We start from the raw sequence: 25106 nt of genomic DNA, 5'->3' as shown, positions 1-25106 counted from the left end.
GTGTTAAAAATGATTGGTATCTCAGTACAGGGTAGACAAAGACCCTAACCATATAACCATATAACAATCACAGCACGGAAACAGGTCATTCCGGCCCTCCTAGACCGTGCCGAACTCTTAATCTCACCTAGTCCCACCTACCCGCACTCAGCCCATAACCCTCCACTCCTTTCCTGTCCATATACCTATCCAATTTTACCTTAAATGACACAACTGAACTGGCCTCTACTACTTCTACAGGAAGCTCATTCCACACAACTATCACTCTCTGAGTAAAGAAATACCCCCTCATGTTTCCCTTAAACTTTTGCCCCCTAACTCTCAAATCATGTCCTCTCGTTTGAATCTCCCCTACTCTCAATGGAAACAGCCTATTCACGTCAACTCTATCTATCCCTCTCAACATTTTAAATACCTCGATCAAATCCCCCCTCAACCTTCTACGCTCCAATGAATAGAGACCTAACTTGTTCAACCTTTCTCTGTAACTTAAGTGCTGAAACCCAGGTAACATCCTAGTAAATCGTCTCTGCACTCTCTCTAATTTATTGATATCTTTCCTATAATTCGGTGACCAGAACTGTACACAATAGTCCAAATTTGGCCTTACCAATGCCTTGTACAATTTTAACATTACATCCCAACTTCTGTACTCAATGCTCTGATTTATAAAGGCCAGCGTTCCAAAAGCCTTCTTCACCACTCTATCTACATGAGACTCCACCTTCAGGGAACTATGCACTGTTATTCCTAGATCTCTCTGTTCCACTGCATTCCTCAATGCCCTACCATTTACCCTGTATGTTCTATTTGGATTATTCCTGCCAAAATGTAGAACCTCACACTTCTCAGCATTAAACTCCATCTGCCAACGTTCAGCCCATTCTTCTAACCGGCATAAATCTCCCTGCAAGCTTTGAAAACCCACCTCATTATCCACAACACCTCCTACCTTAGTATCATCAGCATACTTACTAATCCAATTTACCACCCCATCATCCAGATCATTTATGTATATTACAAACAACATTGGGCCCAAAACAGATCCCTGAGGCATCCCGCTAGTCACCGGCCTCCATCCCGATAAACAATTATCCACCACTACTCTCTGGCATCTCCCATCTAGCCACTGTTGAATCCATTTTATTACTCCAGCATTAATACCTAACGACTGAACCTTCTTAACTAACCTTCCATGTGGAACTTTGTCAAAGGCCTTGCTGAAGTCCATATAGACTACATCCACTGCCTTACCCTCGTCAACATTCCTCGTAACTACTTCAAAAAATTCAATAAGGTTTGTCAAACATGACCTTCCACGCACAAATCCATGCTGGCTACTCCTAATCAGATCCTGTCTATCCAGATAATTATAAATACTATCTCTAAGAATACTTTCCATTAATTTACCCACCACTGATGTCAAACTGACAGGTCTATAATTGCCAGGCTTACTTCTAGAACCCTTTTTAAACAATGGAACCACATGAGCAATACGCCAATCCTCCAGCACAATCCCCGTTTCTAATGCCATCTGAAAGATCTCCGTCAGAGCTCCTGCTATCTCTACACAAACTTCCCTCAAGGTCCTGGGGAATATCCGGTCAGGACCTGGAGATTTATCCACTTTTAAATTTCTTAAAAGCGCCAGTACTTCCACCTCTTTAATTGTCATAGGTTCCATAACTTCCTTACTTGTTTCCCACACCTTACACCATTCAATATCCTTCTCCTTAGTGAATACCGAAGAGAAGAAATCGTTCAAAATCTCTCCCATCTCCCTCGGCTCCACACATAGCTGACCACCCTGATTCTCTAAGGGACCAATTTTATCCCTCACTATCCTCTTGCTTTTAATATAACTGTAGAAGCCTTTCGGATTTACTTCCACCTTATTTGCCAAACCCTAATGCAATATTTTTTTAAAAAAGGACCTTCAATGCAATATTTTTACATGCTACATAGTCAGATCCCATCAGCAAAGTGTTCATGGATTTTTGCTGAATGCAATGTTGTGACATCAGATTCTGATGTCCAAGAATTGACCACTTTTCCCCAAGTGGTCTCCTTTAAATTGAGATTGCAGCATAATGCGGAGAGACTCCTGTACATACTTACGCACACAAGGCCTGTCTGTGATCACACCATGACAGAGTATCACAGCCTGAGGTACTGGACGGAACAAGAAGGATCCCCTTATACGTCACCACTTTTAACACCTTTTTTTAACCCATATTACCATTTTTAAGTCAGTATATTTTGTACCTCAACCCTTTAAGCTTTTGGTTAACAGCTTCAGACTTAAATGATGCTGTCCAACACCTTAGCTTTTAGTGGGAAAGTTCCAAACTTCCAACAGCCTTTGAGCACAAAGATAGTTTCCAACTTCGGTCGCTTGCATGGGTACGGGCAGGAGTGTGATTAGTGGGAAGGGATGAATCGACAAAGAAATCATGGAGGGAATGATCCCTGCAGAAAGCAGAGAATGGAGAGGAGGTACGATGTGTTTGCTGGTAGGATCCCATTGAAGATGGTGGATGCTGCAGAAAATGATGTGTTGAATGTGGAGGCTTACAAAGAAAACATACTTTTCATTTCTTGGGTCTGTTCCAGGTGTTGTTGCTTAATCTTCTCATTTTGAGCCTGCAGGGATAATGTTTCCTTCCTGAGTTCTGACAATGTCTGTGGGAATAAGAAATTGAAAGAAAGAATAAAGATGCTCTGGGAACATCACTGAGGAAAAATTAAGGTTCAATTCTTCCCTCTACTTCCCCTTCAAAATGACTAGCCAATAATTTGGATCCAGTTCTATGCCATTCCACATGGTACCTTCTCTGTTTTTGCCTTGCTTTTCTTCATTTGGTCCTCAAGGAACTGCTTTTGTGTCACTGTTTTCTGTAGCTCTTCCTCAACTTTATGAAACTTTTCCAAATCAACAGATTGAAGTGCAGACAGAGAGGTCAAACGTTCCAGCAATCCTTTGTTCTCTTTGCTCTGGTACAGAACAACAAAAACAGATTACATATATTCAAAGGCTATTTTATCTCTACTAATAACTTAATCACAGTGAGTGTGAAACATAGAACACTACAGAAAAGGAACAGACCTTTCTGGCCATGATGTTGTACCAACCAAAGTTATCTAGCAATTAAATGCCTAACAAAGCTAGTCGCTTCTGCCTAATGTCCATACCTCCCCATCCTCTGCACATTCAAGGCCTATCAAAGAACCTCTTAAATACCCCTAAGATATTTGTCCCCATTACCACACCTGGCAGCACACTCGAGGCACCCACCCCTCTCTGTGTAAAAAAAAATTGACCGGCATATCTCCTTTCAACTTGTCCCCTCTCACCTTAAATGCATCTTCTCTAAATTAGGTAGTTTGACCTTGGGGAATTGATACTGGCCATCTATCTATGCCTCAACTAGTTTTATAATTTTCTCTTAGGCCTCACATCAGCCTTTGCCACTGCAGTGAAGATAACCTTAGTTCATCCAACCTCCCCTTATAGTAAATGCCCTCTATTCTAGGCAACATCCTGGTAAATATCTTCAGCACCCTCTACATTCTTCCTGCAATGGAGCAATCAAAAATGATGCAATACTTCAGATTAGGCCTAACTGATGTTGTGGAAATCTGCAGCATAACTTCCAGACTCTTGAAGTCATTGCCTTATCTAATAAATGCAAGCATTCCATTTGGATGATAATGTGGTAAACTGGATCAGCAAATTTGCTGATGATATAAAAATTGGAGGTGTAGTGGACAGTGAGGAAGGTTTTAAAAGCTTGCAGAGGGATTTGGACCAGCTGGAAAAATGGGCTGAAAAATGGCAGATGGAGTTTAATACAGACAAGTGTGTGGTATTGCACTTTGGAAGGAAAAACCAAGGTAGAACATACAAGGTAAATGGTAGGGCACTGCGGAGTGCAGTAGAACAGAGGGATCTGGGAATACAGATACAAAATTCCCTAAAAGTGGTGTCACAGGTCGATAGGGTAGTAAAGAGAGCTTTTGGTACATTGGCCTTTATAAATCAAAGTACTGAGTATAAGAGTTGGAATGTTATGGTGAGGTTGTATAAGGCATTGGTGAAGCCGAATTTGGGGTATTGTGTGTAGTTTTGGTCACCGAATTACAGGAAGGATATTAATAAGTTTGAAAGAGTGCAGAGAAGGTTTACAAGGATGTTGCCGGGACTTGAGAAACTGAGTTACAGAGAAAGGTTGAATAGGTTAGGACTTTATTCCCTGGAGCGTAGAAGAATGAGGGGAGACTTGATAGAGGTATATAAAATTAAGATGGGTATAGATAGAATGAATGCAAGCAGGCTTTTTCCACTGAGGCTAGGGGAGAAAAAAAACAGAGGACAAGGGTTAAGGGTGAAGGGGGAAAAGTTTAAAGGGAACATTGGGGGGGGGGCTTCTTCACACAGTGAGCGGTGGGACTGTGGAATGAGCTGCCAGATGAAGTTGTAAATGCGGGCTCACTTTTAACATTTAAGAAAAACTTGGACAGGTACATGGATGAGAGGGGTTTGGAGGGATATGGGCCAGGTGCAGGTCAGTGGGACAAGGCAGAAAAATGGTTCAACACAGCCAAGAAGGGCCAAAAGGCCTGTTTCTGTGCTGTAATGTTCTATGGTTTCTGTTCTACCTTTTCACCTGTGCAGCAAGTGCGTCAAGCCAGGAAGAAACCAGCCTATTAATGTTTTTTTAATATTGCATTCAAATAATTTCAAACATGTATAAATAAACCTGACTGAATAATTTTAAGACACATTGGCTTAACAAAACATTCCAAAATAAGTTTTCTGAATTTGTAGTAGGCCACTTGTAATGGCTAGAGTGACTATACCTGTTCCCACCATCTCCTTTTCTCAGTTCCTTCATCTCCACTGCACCTTTTCCTAGGAGGAGGCTTTCCTTTCCAGGACATCGTAGGTGCGTTCCTTCTTCAAAGAATGGAGAATCCCATCCTCTGCCACTGATGCTGCCCTTATCTGCATCTCCCCCATTTCCTGGACATCCGCACTTATTCTCCTTCCCACTGCCTTAATATGGATAGGGTTCCTCTTACCCTCAGCTACCACCCCATGAGCCTCCAAACTCAACACATCATTCTCCACAACTTCTGTCACCTTCAACGGGATCCTACCACCAAACACATCTTTACTTTCCTTCCAATCTCTGCTTTCCTCAGGGATCATTTCCTCCATGACCCCCTTGTCCATTTGTCCCTCCCGACTAACCTCCCTCCTGGCACCTATCCCTGCAAGTGAGGGAAACGCTACACCTACTGTACTCATTCACCTCCCCCCTCACCTCCATTCAGGGCCCCAAATGGTTCACCAACACTTTCTTATGTTGACATTGACAGGTAAATTTCAATAATTTTACCCTATAGAAAATGGCATTTGCAATTCTTTGTAAACACTGCAAAACACTCCTTCTCAGGCAGTCTATTGGGATTGAGGAAGCTTTTGCTTCCACTCTAGTTTTGGGATTTCTGAGGTGGCCAAGGAGACCATTATGGGAACTGCAGTCTCTTCCATGGATGGCCTCAAGATTCACAATACCATCCTGATTGCTCCTCCTCCACTTTGACCGGTCCTGGCTGAGTGATTCCAAGAAGTTATTGGGAATAACTTCCCAATTGGAGAGTACTTTGGAAGGATTTTGACCCCAAAACTACTGTTTATTTCTCCCCGTAGATGCTGCCTGACCTGTTGAGTTCCTCCAGCATTTTATGAGAGTTATTGGGGATGTTGCATTTCTTCAAGGAAGCTTTGTGCACTTTATTCTCCATTCACCTGGTAACCTCCCCCACAACAAAGCTTGTACAGGAAACCAATGTCAAGGTTTGTTAGCAATGTGGTCTGCTCAACACTCGCTGACCGAAAATAACTTTTGTTTTCTTTATCGCTTGGAATGTTCTGTTTTGTATTCCGTCTTGTTCTGCTGAGCAGGGTGGCCATGTTATGTAGGAATATATGGTAACACTTAGTGGCTACCCCCCAAATAGCCTTAGGTGTATTTATCTCCTTAGGTGATGTTGGTTCTTAACGCAAATGATGCATTTCATTATACAGCATGTTTCAATGTCCATGTGTCAAATAAATCTGAATCTAAATCCAGTTGGGACTTCAGTACTGGGGATGTTGGCCTGAGAGGTTCCAATCCTGGAATGCCTCATGTTTCTGGTTAATTAACTCATTGATCTTCATGTCATTCTCATCAAATAAATCTGGGTTCCTCTTGAAAAGCCAAAATTCTCTTCACAATGCTGTTTAAGGTGGACACCAAAGATCTCACTTGGTCTGTACCTACTGGCTGGGTGGTGAAAAAAGGCACAACAGCGTCTCTTTCACCTCAGTCGGCTGAAGGAGTTTGACATGAGCCCCCAAATAATTCAGGACTTTCTACAGGGGGACCATTGAGAGCATCCTGACTGGCTGTTGTCATCGCCTGGTATGGGAGCTGTACTACCCTCAATCGCAGGGCACCGCAGAGAGTGGTGCGGACAGCCCAGCACATCTGTGGATGTGAACTTTCCTCTATTCAGGACGTTTACAGCAGCAGGTGCGTAAAAAGGGCCCAGAGGATCATCAGGGACTGCAGCCACACCAACCACAAACCGGTTCAGCTGCTACTGTCTGGAAAACGGTACCACAGCGTTAAGGCCAAGACCAACAGGCTCTAGGACAGCTTCTTTCAGGTCATCAGATTTATCAATACACATTGATCTAATTGCATATCAGTATATACATGTAACAAAACAATCATGTATACAATTTTAGTGTTTGGGCAAATCGTCCCGCATTTCCCCTCTTTATTGATTGTTCGTTACGACAGAGACACAACATAAAGATTTTTGCTCCCTTGGATGTAATAAACAAAATGAATACAAATACAAATTTCAGGATCGCCATAAAAACCATTAATGGTCTGTGACAACCTGCACACTTGGAATCAACAGGTTGTCTGCGAGGTGACTTCTGAGAAGACCTGCCTTTGTAGGGTCTTTAGGAGCTTCAAAACTAGCCTTCTCCCAAAACTACCAAAGTAGCAAGTAAAGGGATCTCAACCCCGTCCAGTTAAGCGCTTGGAAGTTCAAGCTACTTATAAGTACAATACTTAACTCACCGGAAACACTTGCACATGTTCCAGCTGCCTGACAAGACTTGGAACTCACCTGTTCCTCCAGTTTCTTGTGGAGTTGTTTGACACGAAATGAGAGCTGGATGTTCAAAACGAAACGCCGTATACTTTGGTACCTGCGCCTTACCAACCAGGCACGGACATGCTTTTGAAGTATTAATGCTTTCTGATCCTTCACCATCTACAACAAACAGCAAATATAGTTAAAATCCTTTATCTAAGCCTTTATTATCAATAGAGCAAAAACCCATTATACTGATTGCTTATAAAAAGCCTAAATATCAATAGGAATTATATTTTATCATTTCTCATTTTGCTGGAGCTATACTTCAGGGATTTCCATTATATTCATGCGTGGGTTATTGCTGAACTGCAGAGGCCACTGGGCATAGTCATTTAGTCCAAACAGTTGCAGCAGTGTGTACTATCTGCCAGATGCACTGCAACAACATACCAAAGTTCCTGAGGCAGCACCTTCCAGACGCACAATCCTAGGAATATCACTAGTTGGAAATCCTCCTCCAAGTCACTCACCATCCTGACCTGGAAATGTATCGCTGTTCCTTCATTGTCACTGGGTCAAAGTCATGCTCCCTAACAGCACTGTGGGAGTACCTACACCCCAGGGACTGCAGCGGTTCAAGAAGCCAGCTCATCGTCACCTTCTCAAGGGCAGTGAGGAATGGGCAATAAATGCTGCCTTAGCTGGCGATGCCCGAATCCCGTAAATGAATAAGCAAACGACAAGTCTACTGATGGACAAGAGAAAATCTGCAGATGCTGGAAATCCGAGCAACACACGCAAAATGCTGGAGGATCTCAGCAGGCCAGGCAGCATCTATGGAAAAAAAGCACAGTTGACGTTTCAGGCCGAGACCCTTCGGCAGGACCAGAGAAAACTACTCTTCAGCATTTTTGCTCCAGTCCTGCCGAAGGGTTTCGGCCCAAAAAGTTGGCTGTGCTTTTTTTCCATCGATGCTGTCTGGCCTGCTGAGTTCCTCCAGCATTCTGTGTGTGTGTTCCACTGATGAACTTTTGAATATTCTTGGCTTTGGCACCATTATCATTCTTTAATATTCCTTCAACAACACCTTTGCAGATATATACCGAATTGATTTCAAAAACCTGCATTTAGTGGCTGCAGTTACCCAGTTTTCCAGGCACGTGATTACTCTTCACCTTCAGCCATTTTGTGCTTAATGTATCTCTGATGTGGTTCTTTGGTGCCTCTCGTGTCGACCTTTAGTCAGGGTGATGTTGCTGAACAACACTCTTACTTTGGAGTTGCCAGGGTTACCTTTTTGCCGGTTTTAGCCTTACCTTTCTGTAACGCCTTCTGGCAAGCCAGCCACGGGTGTAGGTCTGGATGGTAATGGTGGCCACCAGAATCAGCTGGTAAAGACGGCGCACTATGAACCGCCGCCAGTATTTCTGGATGATGACCGCTGCCCATGCTTGCTTCAGGGAAGTGGCATTCAGTACGTGTCTTAAATTAAACAAATATAACGACTAATTACCTAATAAACCACATGCAATTATTCTGTCTGTTTCATTACAGAATTGCATTTTAATCCATTAGGTAAGCCAAAACACAGCAAATAAGCTGTTAACCCGTGTCTTTCACAATGAATAAAATGCAAGCTACTCAACTGTGTGAGTGGGCCAGTGTCAAGGCTGATTTATACTTGTGTGTACGGGCTACGCCGCAGCCTACACCGTAGCCCTGATTTTCACTTCTGCGTCGCTCTACGCCGTAGCGAGCATGCGATGGTGTGCGCCAAAACGCTAGCTGGCGGTGGGGTTTCTGTGCCACTGTGTTGAGTTTCTTCGTGAGCGATGTGGACGAGGAAATGCATTCCAAACATTTTCGCATGTCGGCAGGTGGATTTGACAATTTGGTTCATCTATTTCGCATCAGTGTACAGACACGGTGGAGAAGAAGCAACCGGAAATGTGTAGGAGGAAATGCGATGCTACCAAGCGGACCAATCACAATTGCTGTGGTCTGCGTTGCTGCGACACGCAAGTTCCTTTTCTGGGGAGGTGCACGTCACCCTATGGCGTAGGGTACGTGGTACCTACAGCGTCGATGCGACGCACAAGTATAAATCAGCCTTTAGAGTGAGATATTGAGGCTCTTCCTTTCTTATTACACATTTAACTCAGCGAGAATGCCAGGCAGGATAGCAAAATTCTCCTCTTCGGGATGTGGTAGGCAGGGAGATCGTCAGTGTCCCTGACGACTACAACTGCGGCTTCTAACAGACGGTGTTAAGGAGTTGGAGCCGGAACTGGATGGACTCTGGGTCATTCAGGAGGCTGAGGGGTTGATTGCGAGGACGTACAGGGAGGTAGTTACACCAAAGGTGCAGGACACAGGTAATTAGATGACCGTTGGGAGGGGAAAAGAAGATAGGCAGAGAATGCAGAGTACCATTCCCCTCAACAACAGGTATATTGCTTTGGATACTGTTGGGTGGGGTGGCCTAGCAGAGGAAAGCCATATTGGTTAGGTCTCTGGCACTGGGTTTGTCTCTGTAGCTCAGGAGAGAAGGGGGGAAGAAGGGACAAGCTGTAGTGATAGGGGATCCATTGGTAGGGAAGCAGAAGAAGTTCTGTGGACAAGAACAGGATTCCCAGATGGTATGTTGCCTCTCAGGTGCCAGGGTCTGGGACATCTCAGATCGAGTCCTCAGCATTCTGAAGTGGAAGGGTGAGCAGCCAGAGATCGTGGTCCATGTAGGTACCAGTGACATGGGTAGGAACGACTGATGAGATCCAGCAAAGTGAGTTCAGGGAGTTAAGTGTTAAGTTATAGGACACAGCCACCAGGACTGTGATCTCAGGATTGCTACCTGTGCCACATGCTAGTGAGGCCAGAGATAGGAAGATTATCCTGTTTAACACGTGGATAAGGTGGATAAGGAGATGGTGAAGAAGGAAGGGCTTCAGATTTTTGGATCATTGGGCTCTCTTACAGGGAAGGTGGGACTTGTACAGAAAGGATCGTTGGCACCTGAACTGGAAGGGGACTAATATCCTAGTAGGAAAATTTGCTAATGCTGCACGGGCTTGGTGGTGGGGGCAGGGAGAGGTTTAAACTAGACTTGCAGGGGGATGGGAAAGAGAGCGCCACAACACGTAGTGGAGTGGTTGTGGAGAAAGCTGTTCTTAAGCCGACATACAATGTCAGGCCTCAAATGATCAAGCACGGTGGGACTAATGTTCTGAGCTGCGTACATTTCGATGCAGGGAGTATTGTAGGAAAGGTGGACGAGCTAAGGGCATGGATCAGCATGTGGAATTATGACATGGTAGCCATTAGTAAGATTTGGTTGCAGGAGGGGGTAGGACTGGCAGCTCAACGTTCCAGGGTTCAGTTGTTTCAGATATGTTAGAGTGGAAGGGATTTGAGGGGAAGGAGTGGCATTACTAGTCAGAGAAAATGTCACGGCAGTGCTCAGGCAAGACAGACAAAAAAGTTCCTCTACTGAGGTTTTAGGGGTAGAACTGAAGAATAAGAAAGGTACGACCCTGTTAATGAGATTATATTATAAACCACCCAATAACCCACAAAATTTAGAGGAGTAACTTTGCAGAGAGATCGCAGACTGTTGCAAGAAACATAAAGTTGTGATAGTAGGTCATTTTAACTTTCCACATACTGGCTGGGACTCAAATATTGTAAAAGGGCTGGATGGAAAAGAGTTTGTCAAATGGTTTCAAGAAAGTTTCCTTGATCACTACATAGGAGTCCCAACTAGAGAGAGCGCAGTACTAAATCTCCAATTAGGGACTGAGACAAGGTGGGTGACAGCGGTTTCTGTAGGATAACACTGCATCTAGTGATCACAATGCCATCAGCTTCAAGGTAATTGTGGGAAAGGATAGGTCTGGTCCTCAGGTTGCGATTCTAAATTGGAGAAAAGCCAATTGTGTAGTCTCAGAAAAATTCTGGCAATTATCAATTGGCTAGGTTTTTTTCTGGCAAAGGTGTACTTGGTCAGTGGGAGGCCTTCAAAAGTGAAGTTTTGAGAGTACAGAGTTTGTATGTTCCTGTCAGAATAAAAGGCAAGGATAGCAGGTTTAATGAACCTTACTTTTCAAGAGATATTGAGGTCCTGGTTAAAAAAAAAAGGAGGTGCATAGCAAGTATGGTCAGGTAGGAACAAACGAAGCACTTGAGGTGTATGAGAAATGTAAGAGAACACTTAAGAAAGAAGCAACACACACAAATGTTGGAGGAACTCAACAGGTCAGACAGCATCTATGAAAATGAATAAAGTCAGCGTTTCAGGCCGAGGCCCTTCTTCTGGACTGGAAAGGAAGAAGAGAGAAGACACCACAAAAAGAAAGAAATCAGTTGGGCTAAAAGAAGGCATGAGTTTGGTCTAGCAGATAAAGTGAAGGAGAATCCCAAGGGCTTCTACAGATATATTAAGAGCAAAATCATAGCAATGGACACAATTGGAGATCAGAGTGGTAATCTATGCATGCAGCTGAGAAAGATGGGGGAGATCTTAAATGGATTTTTTTTTAACATCAGAGAAGGAGGCATTTGATGTCTTGAGGCAAATAAATGTATATAAAACCACAAGGCTGGACAGGGTGTTCCCGTAGACCCTGTGGGAGGCTAGGGCTCTAGCAGAGATATTTAAAACATTCTTAACCGCTGATGAGGTGCTGGAAGATTGGAGGCTAGCTAACGTTCCATTGTTTAAAAAAGGCTCGAAGAGTAAACCAGGAAATTATAAGCTGGTGAGCCTAACATCAGTAGTGGGAAAGTAACTGGAATGTATTCCTAGGGTCCAGATATATAAGTATCTGGATAGACAGGAACGGATTAGGGATAGTCAAAATTGCTTTGTGAATGGTAGGTTATGTCTAACCAATCTTATAGAGTTCTTAGAGGAAGTTACCAGGAAAGTTGATGAAGGGAAGTAAGGGGATGCTATCTACATGGACTTTTGCAAGGCCTTTGACAAGGTCCTACAAGAAGGTTCAGTCACTTGGCATTTACGAATAGATAATAAATTGGATTAGACCTTGGTTTCGCAGGTGAAGCCGGATCGTGGTAGTAGATGGTTGTATCTCTCTGACTGGAGGCCTGTGACTAGTGGAGTACAGCAGGGATCAGAGCTATTTGTCATCTAGATCAATGATCTGGGTGATAATGAGGTTAACTGGATCAGCAAATTTGCAAATAACACCAAGTTTGGGGACGTAGTGACAGTAAGGGAGGCCATCAAAGCTTGAAGCAGGATCCGGACCCGCTGGCTGAAAAATGACAGGTCGAATTTAATGCAGACAAGTGTGAGGTGTTGCACTTTGAGAGGACCATCCAGGGCTGATCATATTTGTGGAGCAGAAGGGCACTGTGGTAGAACAGAGGGATTTGGGGATACAGATCCATAATTTCTTGAAAGTGGTATCACAGGTAGATCGGGTTGTAAAGAAAGTATTTGGCACATTGGCCTTCATAAATCAATGTACTGAGTACAGGAGTTGCAGAGTTATGTTGAAATTATGTAAGACATAGGTGAGATTGAATTTGGAGTATTGTGCGCGGGTTTGGTCACCTCCCTACAGGAAAGATGAAAATAAGATTGAAGAAGTGCAGAGAAGCTTTGCCGGGACTTGTGGACCTGAATTATGGGGAAAGGTGAGGACTTTATTGTTTAGAATGTAGATGATTGAGGGGAGATTTGATAGTGGTATCCAAAACTATTAAGGGGTATAGATAGGGTAAATGCAAGCAGGTTTTTGCCACTGAGTTTTGGTGAGACTGCAAATAGAGGTCATGGGTGAAAGGTGAAATATTTAAGGGAAATGTGAGGGGGAGCTTCACTCAGAGGGTGATGAGAATGTGAAACAAGCTGCCACTGCAAGTGGGGGATGTGGGCCGATTTCAACGTTGAAGATAAATCTAGATAGGTACTTCGATGGGAGGGACACGGAGGGCTATGGTCCAGGTCAATGGGTCTAGGCAGGTTAATGGTTCAGCATGGACCAGATGGACTGAAGGGTCTCCTTCTGTGCTGTAGTGTGCGATGACACTGTGACAATGTTTTCACAGAAAGTGTGATGCAACTTTATCCAACGTAATCTTTATTTCCATAAGGAAGAAATCCAAATGTTAATGAGGAAATTCTACAGTAAAAAAATAGCCAACAAAGAGACATAAAGTGATTTACATTGTCTAGTTCCAAGAATTTTAAGCTTGTGGCTGGCATGCAGCTAAGATTATTAATTTGTGGCTAACGTGAGGAAAATTTTAAGGTGTTGAGATGAAGGTCTGGGAGAGATGTCAGAGGTAGGTTTTCCTTTTGCACAGAGAGTGGTGGGTGTGTGGAGTGCACTGCCAGGGATGGTGTTAGAGGCAGAGGTGTTTGGACATCTTAGAGAGGCACAACTATGAAAGGAAAACGGAGAGCGACGTGGGAGGGAGGGATTGGATTGAATTGGAGTAGGTTAAAGGGTCGGCGCGACATCGTGGGCCAAAGTGCCTGCACTGTGCTGTGGTGTTCTGCACCACAATGTGCAGAACACCACAGCACAATGTGGTAGCAGGTTAGGATTAAAGGTAATACAGAGTGAGAAGAGGCCCTTCCAGCCCAACGAGTCACTCCGCCCAGCAACTCACCTATTTAACCATAGCCTAATTACAGGACAATTTGCAATGACCAATTCATCTACTATCTTTGGAACGTGGGAGGAGGTCACAGCACCCGGCGGAAATGCAGGCGGTCACGGGAAGAACGTTAAGACTTCTTACAGACGGCGCCGGAGTTGAACTCATTCCTCTGACACCCAGACTGTATGGTAAACAACTTGTGATATTTAGTTGAATACAACATGGCATTGTTATTTTTGCCAAAGTTAAGCACAGAAGTACAGCAGTAAGTTTATCTGTGTGGTGGAAATATCACAGCATCTTTATTTTCATCCAACCTTACTACATTGCTCTAATGGCTCACTGTGCTTTTATGAAGCAATGGGGGATAGGTATTCTAGGACTCCAGAATTGCTTTCTGATTGTCCTCAGGTCACATCGATTGTTTCGGTGTGACTTCCAGCGCAGTCTTCCAACTGGGAGCCCAGCTCCCAGCGCATCAGGGACCATCTAAATCCATCTGTGTGGGAGCACTCACAGACAGGCTCTGTAGCCAGTGTGAGGCCTAGCGGTCAGAGCTATCAATGTCACTGAACATTTCTGAATACTCCGACATTGAGTCCGACATTAGTCATAGTAAAAGTTTAAAAATTTTTAAATAATGTAAACACAAACCACAGGTTTTACATATTTTTAAAACCTGGAGTCATCGAAATATGTTTCAAGCCATTCAGCCCAATTCAGCTGTGCTGACCAAACTGTCTAACTGGGCTAGTCGCATTTGCTTGCAATGGCTCGTTTTTCTTTCGATCTCTCCTATCCATATAACTGAAGAAATCAGAATCTGGATCAGGTTTATTATCACTGACATGTTGTGAAATTTGTTGTTTTGCAGCAGACAGAGCAACACATAAAAGTTACTGTAAGTTACGTGATGGAGGACGCTCGGTAAATGCACCCCTTACACGTGTGCATTTACACACACACACACACACACACACTCACACTCACACTCAAAACACTGCCTTGTCTTGCTGCTATTGTGTGGAGTGTACACACTTCAGTGTCTTACCCAGTATGTCCTCATAACGGGTCCTGAACCCAGCTGATGCATTTGGATTGGCTTTGTGGTACCTCTCCGCCATTCGCATCAGAATATTCCAGTTCTTTAGTAAATGTGTATACAGTCTGCTGTTTTATACTATGTTTAAGGTAGATACATCTGTTTATTTTGTAATATGATTGTTACTACATTGTGGGGTACATCATATTCAAATTCATGTGTAGTCTTAAGTTAATTTTGTGCATAATTAAAGACGGTATATTCCGGTGCCTAATAATAGGGATCATCACTCTCAGAGGGAGAGAGAGATCGGGACGGCCGAGAGTTCACACTGGACAAAGTATGGAGCTATTATTGTGTTTTCTGGTAGGTATCTTGTAAACATCGGCAGTTCTCTTCTCACTATTTTTGCTGATTTTTGTAAGTTTGTTTTTCACACACCTAATAAACGCCCTTTGCATATATGTGCAAAAAGAGCAAACTAGTGAGGTGGTGTTCTCAGGTTCATGGACTACTCAGAAATCTGATGATGGAGGGGAAGAAACTGCTCCTGAATCATTAATTGAGCACCTCCAGGCTCCTGTACCCCCGCCCTGATGGTTTTAATGAGAAGAGGGCGTGTCCTGGATGGGGACGATCCTTCATGATGGGTCTTGAAGCATCACCTTTTGAAGAGGTCTTCAATGTAGGGGAGACTAGGGCCCATGATGGAGCTGCCACATAGATGAAACTACCTATATCCATCTATGTTGATAGCTCCATCTGCCTGACCTCTTGCAGCCGCCAAGGCTGTTCGGTGAGTGGTACCACACAGACGGCTAGGTGGTCAACAATCCTATAAAAGCCCCCAACACTATAAATGTTATAACTGTATCTGCCGCCATGATATCCTCTGGCAGGATTTCCCATCTGTAAACAGCTTCAGTTCTCTCGCTGCTGGCAGTCAATAGCACCCATAAGTTAGAAAAGGGGTCGTTTCTCTTGGGCCTGGGCCTGATTTAACCTGATGCCAGCTCAGCGGGCAGATTGCACAGCTCGGAAGCTGGGAAGCCTGCAAAAGATACCTGTTTCACTGGACACCATGACCATATGGGGGGATAGGCTCACAATCTACAGTATATTCCATGCTCCAACATGTCTGCTACACAATATTGACTAACTTCAATTGTACTTTATTGTTAATGAGAAACTCCATATCCTGTTTAAAATGTCATAATTGCCAATATATATATAAGACATACCACAGCTTCACTGCCTTTTCTAAATCTTTTTTTTCTTATTTATTGTTTTCTAAAGCAATGGAATAAATTCCGGAAACATTCCTACCGTATTGCGCGCTGCCCACGTACATACTGCTGAATGACAACAGCGGCTTGTCTGAGCTTGAGGAACTTCTTCCGTTGAATCCAGCAGCGCAGGTTTTTCTGTATGGTGACAGAAGCTGCCCTAAGTCTATCCGCCCGCAGTTTCTCCAAGTAGGCCACTTGCCCTGCTCGGAAGAAAATCTTGGTTTTACCAAAGTGATATTGGTTTGGATCCTGCAGGAAACAAAAAGAATTATTATTCACCCAAATCAGAAATCAAAACTAAGGCCCAAAAGGCTTTGATTACAGAGTTTTCTTACTGAATGAAAGAAGCAGAGATGGGGTGGATTATGCACGCTATTGCAGTCAAAACACACCTACACTCTACTGGACCAGACACCAATCTCGAGCCTTTTACACCCTTGAGTTAGGCAGCATGGTGTCCATGGTCACTGAGCCCCAGAAAGTGCAGCATCAAGGTCTCGCCTTGGAACGCCCTGATAAGCTGAGGACATAGCATGAAATAATCGAAAATGTTGAAGTAAAATAATTCAGTTCTTTCCATCTCTTTTGCCTGTCAGCAAGCCCCTGTGTTTCTGATTGCACGGAGGTTCAGATCTGTCGTAGGAGCTAAGAGTTATTTCCTCTGTCTAAATATTGTCCAGTTGTTGAATTCTGCTCATTTGAACTACATGGGCACTTAGGTTGGATGTTCACTTTCCATCACATGAGCACGCACACGGAGGCGGGAGGGTGATGCTCGGATAAGGAAATCGTAGCCTTGTGTACTAAACATGAACAGAGAAAGTAAAGTTGCTAAAACGAAAGAAAATTTTGTCTTTGTTTCTTGAGTCACAGGCGAGATTCTACCGTTGGCCTCCAGTGATGAGATGGAGTGAGAGAAGCAACGGCTTTCCGCGTTCAACCACGCAGGCACATTGTACAAGCATGCAGAATGATCTGACTGGCACTGAAAAGTCTAGCTGGCCGCGTTCACCCCATCGGCTTGAGTCAGTTTACACATCTGACTTGCTCAGTTCAGTTGCTCCAGCGTTTTCTGTATGTTGCTCTGTATTTCCAGTACCTGCAGGATTTTTAGAGGATAACTGACTTTCTGTTGCAGGAATCGGAATCAGGTTTAATATCACCGGTATATGTTGTGAAATTTGTTAACTTAGCGCAATGGTCCCCAACCACTGGGCTGCGGACCGGTACCGGGCCGCGAGGAAATGACATGATTTGGTGATATGAAACGATATGAGTCAGCTGCACCTTTCCTCATTCCCTGTCACGCACTGTTGAACTTGAAATAACCTACCAAATCATACCAAATAACACATAAAACCTAAAATAACACGAACATATAGTAAAAGCAGGAATGATATGATAAATATACAGCCTATATAAAGTAGAAATAATGTATGTACAGTGTAGTTTCACTTAACAGAATCGGGAAGATTAAGGCAAAACGTGTACAGAAAAAAAATCGGCATGTACATGCATGCGCCCGTCATGTATGCACACGTCACACATGGACACATAGGTGCCCGCGCAAGGCATCATGGTCATGATAGTCTTTCTTGGGGTAAACACGTGTCCCGTATTTGACTGCTACTTTTATCCCTTATTTGGGAGTGAGAAAGATGGCAACCACACTTGAACACCCCCCCTCCCACCACCACTCTTGACCGGTCCGCAAGAATATTGTCAATATTAAAACGGTCCACAGTGTAAAAAAGGTTGGGGACCCTTGATTTAGTGGTAGCAATACAATACGATAAATATAGAATAGTGAATTACATAAAGTATATATATGTATATTAAACAGCTAAATTAAAAAATACAGAAAAGATGGAAAGAATAAAAAAGTGAGGCCACTTAGAAATCGGATGGCAGGGGGCAAAAAGCTGTTCCTTAATCGCTGAGTGTCTCTCTTCAGGCTTCAGTGTATGTACAGTCTGGTGCATTGATGTCCATATTTGAAATTCATTACACATTAAAACAATTAAATTACATTTCAGAAGCGAAAATCAGTGCACACACATCATAGATCAATGCATTGTCACAGGACTAATATTGCAACCAATACAAACCTCTCATGGAATAAATGGAAATGTTGCTAATTGTCATATAATTTACCTTACATACTGTCGTGCCACAATAATTTTCTTGAACATGCATAGCAGAGGAAGAAAGAGAGAGTGTATTACATTACAATATTAATTTCAATAGAGTTATTGATTTGAATGCAGCAAGATTAGAGTTATGATCAGTTGTAGTATTAACAATGGCAGGAATTGGACTGCACTCCCTTATTATACTGACCTGAATTAAGCGTTGCAGGACCTCTTTGCAAATTTGTTTTTTGTCATTTATTGCCAAATCATGTTGTGACATCAAAATACGGTAACGGCTGAAAAACTCGAAGTAAGTCCATCTGAAAATGAAGCAGTAATATTTATGTTTTGCGCTGTCTTCTACACCCAGGCACTGCAGTGGCAGAATGGTAGGAGTTATAGTTCACCTGGAAGGGTAACTCTGAGCGCTGATCCGAATAGTTTCCAGAACACCACAGGCTCTCAGCTGCTGAACAACCCTCTTTGAGTCATACCTGACATTAAAAGTTGCAATATTAAACTTGAAATTCATCAACACAATAGGTGTTATTATTATGTAATGTTTTAATTATGGAAGTAACGTCAGGGCAAGAAAACTTACTCAAATGGGAGTTTGGCATCATTTGGCTTAATACATCGCACATAGTGAGGTGTTGTGGCGTTAAGTGTCTCCATCAGCAAATGCAGAGAATTACGGAACTGCAATTAACATAATTTCAGCAGGATTAGCAAGTCAAACTTTGCGTTGGACACAGTATGGCACAGGTACTGGCCCTTCAGCCCATCACATCAGTGCTGAGCACAATGCCAAATCCAACTAATCCCACCTGCCTGCATGTGCTCCATCTCTCTCCACTCCCTGTGTATTCATGTTCCCTTATGAAAGCCTCTCGAACATCACTCTCATATCTGCTTCATAATCCATCGCTCTCCACTCCGTGTATTCATGTTCCCTTATGAAAGCCTCTCGAACATCACTCATATCTGCTTCATAATCCATCGCTCTCCACTCCCTGTGTATTCATGTTCCCTTATGAAAGCCTCTCGAACATCACTCTCATATCTGCTTCATAATCCATCGCTCTCCACTCCCTGTGTATTCATGTTCCCTTATGAAAGCCTCTCGAACATCACTCTCATATCTGCTTCATAATCCATCGCTCTCCACTCCCTGTGTATTAAGAAGAAGGACGCCTCACGTCTTAATAAGCTGATAAGGAAGGCGGGCTCTGTAGTGGGCAAAGTACTGGAGAGTTTAACATCGGTAGCTGAGCGAAGGGCGCTGAGTAGGCTACGGTCAATTATGGAAAACCCTGAACATCCTCTACATAGCACCATCCAGAGACAGAGAAGCAGTTTCAGCGACAGGTTACTGTCGATGCAATGCTCCTCAGACAGGATGAAGAGGTCAATACTCCCCAATGCCATTAGGCTTTACAATTCAACTGCCAGGACTTAAGAACTTTTTTTTTCTTTTTAAAGCTATTATTAATGCTTTTGAATTAGTGATTTAGATGCATATCATATTATTACTGAGTTAAGTATTGTATGTAATGAGTTTTTGCTACAACAAGTGTATGGGACATTGGAAAAAATGTTGAATTTCCCCATGGGGATGAATAAAGTATCTATCTATCTATCTATCTATCTATCTATTCATGTTCCCTTATGAAAGCCTCTCGAACATCACTCATATCTGCTTCATAATCCATCGCTCTCCACTCCCTGTGTATTCATGTTCCCTTATGAAAGCCTCTCGAACATCACTCATATCTGCTTCATAATCCATCGCTCTCCACTCCCTGTGTATTCATGTTCCCTTATGAAAGCCTCTCGAACATCACTCTCATATCTGCTTCATAATCCATCGCTCTCCACTCACTGTGTATTCATGTTCCCTTATGAAAGCCTCTCGAACATCACTCTCATATCTGCTTCATAATCCATCGCTCTCCACTCCCTGTGTATTCATGTTCCCTTATGAAAGCCTCTCGAACATCACTCTCATATCTGCTTCATAATCCATCGCTCTCCACTCCCTGTGTATTCATGTTCCCTTATGAAAGCCTCTCGAACATCACTCTCATATCTGCTTCATAATCCATCGCTCTCCACTCCCTGTGTATTCATGTTCCCTTATGAAAGCCTCTCGAACATCACTCTCATATCTGCTTCATAATCCATCGCTCTCCACTCCCTGTGTATTCATGTTCCCTTATGAAAGCCTCTCGAACATCACTCATATCTGCTTCATAAGCCATCGCTCTCCACTCCCTGTGTATTCATGTTCCCTTATGAAAGCCTCTCGAACATCACTCTCATATCTGCTTCATAATCCATCGCTCTCCACTCCCTGTGTATTCATGTTCCCTTATGAAAGCCTCTCGAACATCATTCATATCTGCTTCATAATCCATCGCTCTCCACTCCCTGTGTATTCATGTTCCCTTATGAAAGCCTCTCGAACATCACTCTCATATCTGCTTCATAATCCATCGCTCTCCACTCACTGTGTATTCATGTTTCCTTATGAAAGCCTCTCGAACACCACTCTCATATCTGCTTCATAATCCATCGCTCTCCACTCACTGTGTATTCATGTTTCCTTATGAAAGCCTCTCGAACATCACTCTCATATCTGCTTCCACCGTTATCCTTGGCAGCACCTTTGGTAACCTCCACTCTGTGTAAAACAACTGGCTTTACAAATGCCCTTTAAACTTCCACCACCCCCTCCCACCTTTAAGCTACACCCTCTGATGCTCTACATTTATTTATTAATTCGGTGATACAGAACGAGGTAGGTCCTTCGAGCCACAGCACCCCAGCAACCCCACAACTCCGATTAGCCCTAACCTAATCACAGGACAATTTACAATGACCAATTAACCTCTTTGGACTGTGGGAGGACACTGGAGGACCTCGCGGAGAAAGACCACACAATCCATACGGAGGACGTAATGAGACTCCTTACGGAACGGCACCGGAATCAAACCTTGAACTCCGGAACGTCCCCGAGCTGTAACAGCGTCGCGCTAACACCACGCTACCGCGGCGCCCAACCGTCTCTCCTGGGGGAAAAAAATTTCTGGCTGCCTAACCCTGTTTCTGCCTCTCATAATTTTATAAGCTTCTATTCAAGTCTTCCCCCATCCTCTGACGCCTTAGTGAAAACAATCCAAGTTTGCCCGACCCTCTAGTCCAGTCAGTGTCCTGGCAAGCCACTTCTGAGCCCGCTCCAAAGCTTCCACATTCTTCCTAACACAGGGCAAACAGAACTGCATGCAATACGCCAAGTGGGGTTTAACCAACATTTCCTACAATGCAACACGACTTTCTGACTTGTACTCCTTGCCCTCAGCTAAGAAGACATCTTTTAACCGCCGTCTACTTACATTACCACTTTCAGAACGACATAGACTTGGATCCCAAAAGCCGCGTTGGAAGATGCAGTTCTGCTAGAAGGTCTTACTGCAGAAAATGATTCCCTACACAACCGTACCTTGCTGCCGACTGTCGTGCGGTGTTGCTTGTTGAAGGATTTAAACCCTGGCCTTGCAGCTCTGACTTTTATATGTGCGTTCAGGCTTCCCGTGGATGATTCGTTGTCTCGAAAGAAATCAGCCAGCAGCTGGAACTGTGAAATTTTAAAAAAAAAAGCACGATAGGTCATTACATTACATTTAAGTTTTGCTGCCTCCAATTCCATGCTTCTCAAAGTTCAAAGTAAATTTATAATCAAAGTACATACTGTATATACTACCCTGAGATTCACTTTCTCTTGCAGGCAATCACAGAAAAACAAAGAAATACAACAGAATCAAATAAAAACTACAAAGACCGACAAAGAACCAATGTGCAGAAGAAGACAAACTGCACGAAAATAATAATAATAATAAATAAAGAGCAAATAAATAATTCTGAGAAGTGAGTAGCACAGTCCTTGAAATGAGGCCATAGGTTGTGGGTTCAGATCTGGGTTGAGGTGAGTGAAGTTATCCACGTTGTTTCAGGAGTCAGTTGGTTGAAGGGTAAGAACTGTTCCTGTAGCTGTAGTGTTGGACCCAACGCTCCTGTACCCCCTTCTGGGCTTAGTTTTGCCTGTACTCTCCTAAAGGCATTGTTATATTTATGGTTCGGAAAATCTATTTCAATGCATCTGACCTGAGTATTTGCTGCAACTCCCATGTCAATGATTGGATCCTTTCTCCTTTACTAGGTCAAGTGCCTCAAGTATCATTCACCCTCCAAGCCCTCATTTGACGATCATTACTAAAGCACAGGGCTTTACAATTATGTACCAGAAAGCTTGGATCTTTTGCTTACTCAGTACCCACTCAAACGGACATATACAATTCCAACAATGCAGCTTCAGAAACTGGGCAACTTCGATTGAATAGGAATTGAACTCTCATAGATTAGGAATGCCGTGACCAGGTGCATTTCATCTGGCACACCGAGCAGGTAACTTGGCACAGGTCAGGAATTAATTCTGGGAGGTTCTGCTGAGCACAGTCCAGAAGCTCTGGCTTTGTCTCGTTTGATTTGCTTGAATTGTGAATAATTTTAGTTAGCTTTGTGTCTGACTTGAAGTGACGTTTTCACATATTAATATCCTATAGAAAAGCGTCCCCAACCTGGAGTCCATGGACTCCTCGCTTAATGGTATTGACTATTGGCATAAAAAAGGTGGAAACTCCTGCTATAACAATTACTCTGTGTTTGTTCAACTAGTGGGCATTCTTGAGACAGGCTGGTGTTAGCTTTGTACCCTCATATACAATCTAAATTCAAATGTTCTGGGGGTTAAAATTCTCTCCTTTTATCAATCACATCCTGTAACTATACTGGTGAGCACACAGAAAAGTGGCAAAGCTTCAAATTACCTTATTTTATGCATCACCATTAAAGGATAATAAACACCAACAAGGCCATTTTGCGTCTTTGCAAAGCAAGCTGCTGTCAGTGAGCAGACAGGAAATAGTCTGCTGATGATATTTTTGTTGAGTATGGCATTACAAGACCGTAAGATATAGAAACCGAATTCCGCAGATTCACCACCCTCTGGTTGATGCTCCTCAACTCAGCTCGAAAGAGGCATCCTTTATTCTAAGGTTGTGCCTTCTGATTATGCCACAGCTCATGAGGACTGCACTCTCAATTCAGCTGTGCAGGCCAGCCACCAGTTCTCACCATTGTTGACTTGTGTAAGTCATCCTCAGAAATGGGAGAAGGGCAGTAACTAGTGTGATAAGGAATTAGTTCCAATCATAGAGTAACTTCAATGGCAAGATCTGTCTTGCACATGTTTCACTGATGTACATGTGAGCTACCCCATAGAATCAAATCTAGCGTACGCAATTGCTACGGTGCTTTCGATATGGTCAGCAATATAAATGGAAGGGATTTTGCTCTGTTAGAGCTGGTGTGGTTAAGACTCCATCGGAAGCAGGTCTGCAAACGAGAGAGAAACTGGGCCGGATCGTGCTCCAGCACGCGCCTCACGTTGGCGCCCATCGGCCATGGTAACCAGCTGCAGCCAAGCTGCTTCCAGTGACCTGCAGGTCATTCTATGGTCTTCTATGGCCATTCTGCCAAGCAGAAGCCGAGAATACACAGTCAAGTGCCTGATGGCCCACTGACAGGTCATGCTGTCCAATCACTAGAGATAGCTAGAAATACTTGAAACATTCTTTAAAATACAAGAAAAATACATTAAAAAGAAATATATTTATTTCTGAACTCTTTTCCCTTATATAAACACTATTAATTTAGAAAAAAATAGCTAAAATATCCTTGGGAGGTATCTGTGCAGATTATGCGTGCTCTCCCCGTGACTACAAGTCATATGATCCATATGATTTGGTGTCTTCCCCATCCCTCAGTTGCATTGTCGTTGGTTAATTTGCCCTTAATGTAGGTAGTAGGATGGAGAATCAAGGGGAGGTGTTAATAGGCATGTGAGAGGTTGAGGGAATGGGATTGCTCAGAGGTCTGGCATAGACTCAATGGGCGGAATGGCCTCATTTTATGAAAAAATGTATAGAATCTCACTTGCTATGTCAACCAAGCTGAGTGACCAGAGGCACAGGAGAAGTCTGGATCAGTAAATGGATGGGAAGTGTATGGATTGCTAGGATCCGGATTCAGGCAGATGGGACTAGACAGAAGATGAGATGGGCATAAACTAGATGGGCTGAAGGGTTTGTTTCTGTGCTGCACGTATCCAAGACAGCCCCTCAGCTGAGAGCTGCTCCCGGAGTTGGTGGAATCGGAGATTGGCTTTGCACGTGTTCCATGTTGCCGCATTGCAGTGTACAGTCAAGGGAGCCCACAAGGCACTGGAGCAGACTGCCAGCTCTCCCTGGGGCTGCTGGCCAAAGATCAACACGATCTAGCCCACATCAGCTGAAAAGGTAAATCGGCGAAGGGCGAAGTCATCCTGTGTGAAATCATAGTCCAAGAGGGAAAAAATAGGCTCCCAAAGAAGGAACTATGCAGTTGGGCAAAATATCTGTGCATCAGTGGATGGAGAAATTAGGTTCTGGAATGTAGAGGGGAAACATGAAGCAATTATATTAGAGCAGTGGCCTGTTAAGTTTTAAAAAGGGTGACTTTTCTTACTATTCCATAATAAACTGTATTACGTTACAGAGATGGTCACAAACCTTACTTTTCCTCAGTACATTGATGAGTTCTTCATACAATGTGTCTCTGTTTTTCTCCAGGAATCCCTCACATTCATATTGTACCTTGTGGTAATGAGAAACTGTCAGTATATTAAAGCATCAGTTGCACGGACCTCAGCTTTCTATTGAAATCAATATGTTGCTATTAATGGAAATG

The 25106-nt window shown here is 43.4% G+C and overlaps 1 protein-coding gene across 2 annotated transcripts in view; it reads right to left on the bottom strand.

Moving 5' to 3' along the window:
* The window catches only part of myo5c (myosin VC), a 124546-nt gene that overhangs the window by 47257 nt on the left and 52183 nt on the right, over positions 1-25106 (bottom strand). For both annotated transcript variants that reach the window (XM_073033138.1, XM_073033137.1), the window contains exons 14-23: positions 24929-25012; positions 21763-21897; positions 18862-18959; positions 18668-18754; positions 18469-18580; positions 16166-16377; positions 8484-8649; positions 7198-7344; positions 2830-2994; positions 2589-2682 (exon numbers count right to left, since the gene is read on the bottom strand). In XM_073033138.1, the coding sequence (XP_072889239.1) occupies positions 2589-2682; positions 2830-2994; positions 7198-7344; positions 8484-8649; positions 16166-16377; positions 18469-18580; positions 18668-18754; positions 18862-18959; positions 21763-21897; positions 24929-25012 (1300 nt within the window). The remainder of the gene's footprint in view (positions 1-2588; positions 2683-2829; positions 2995-7197; positions 7345-8483; positions 8650-16165; positions 16378-18468; positions 18581-18667; positions 18755-18861; positions 18960-21762; positions 21898-24928; positions 25013-25106) is intronic.

This window comes from Hemitrygon akajei, chromosome 30 (genome assembly GCF_048418815.1).
Source record: "Hemitrygon akajei chromosome 30, sHemAka1.3, whole genome shotgun sequence".
In the NCBI taxonomy this organism is placed as follows: Eukaryota; Metazoa; Chordata; class Chondrichthyes; order Myliobatiformes; family Dasyatidae; genus Hemitrygon; species Hemitrygon akajei.
This window is presented reverse-complemented; position numbering and strand designations above follow the sequence as displayed.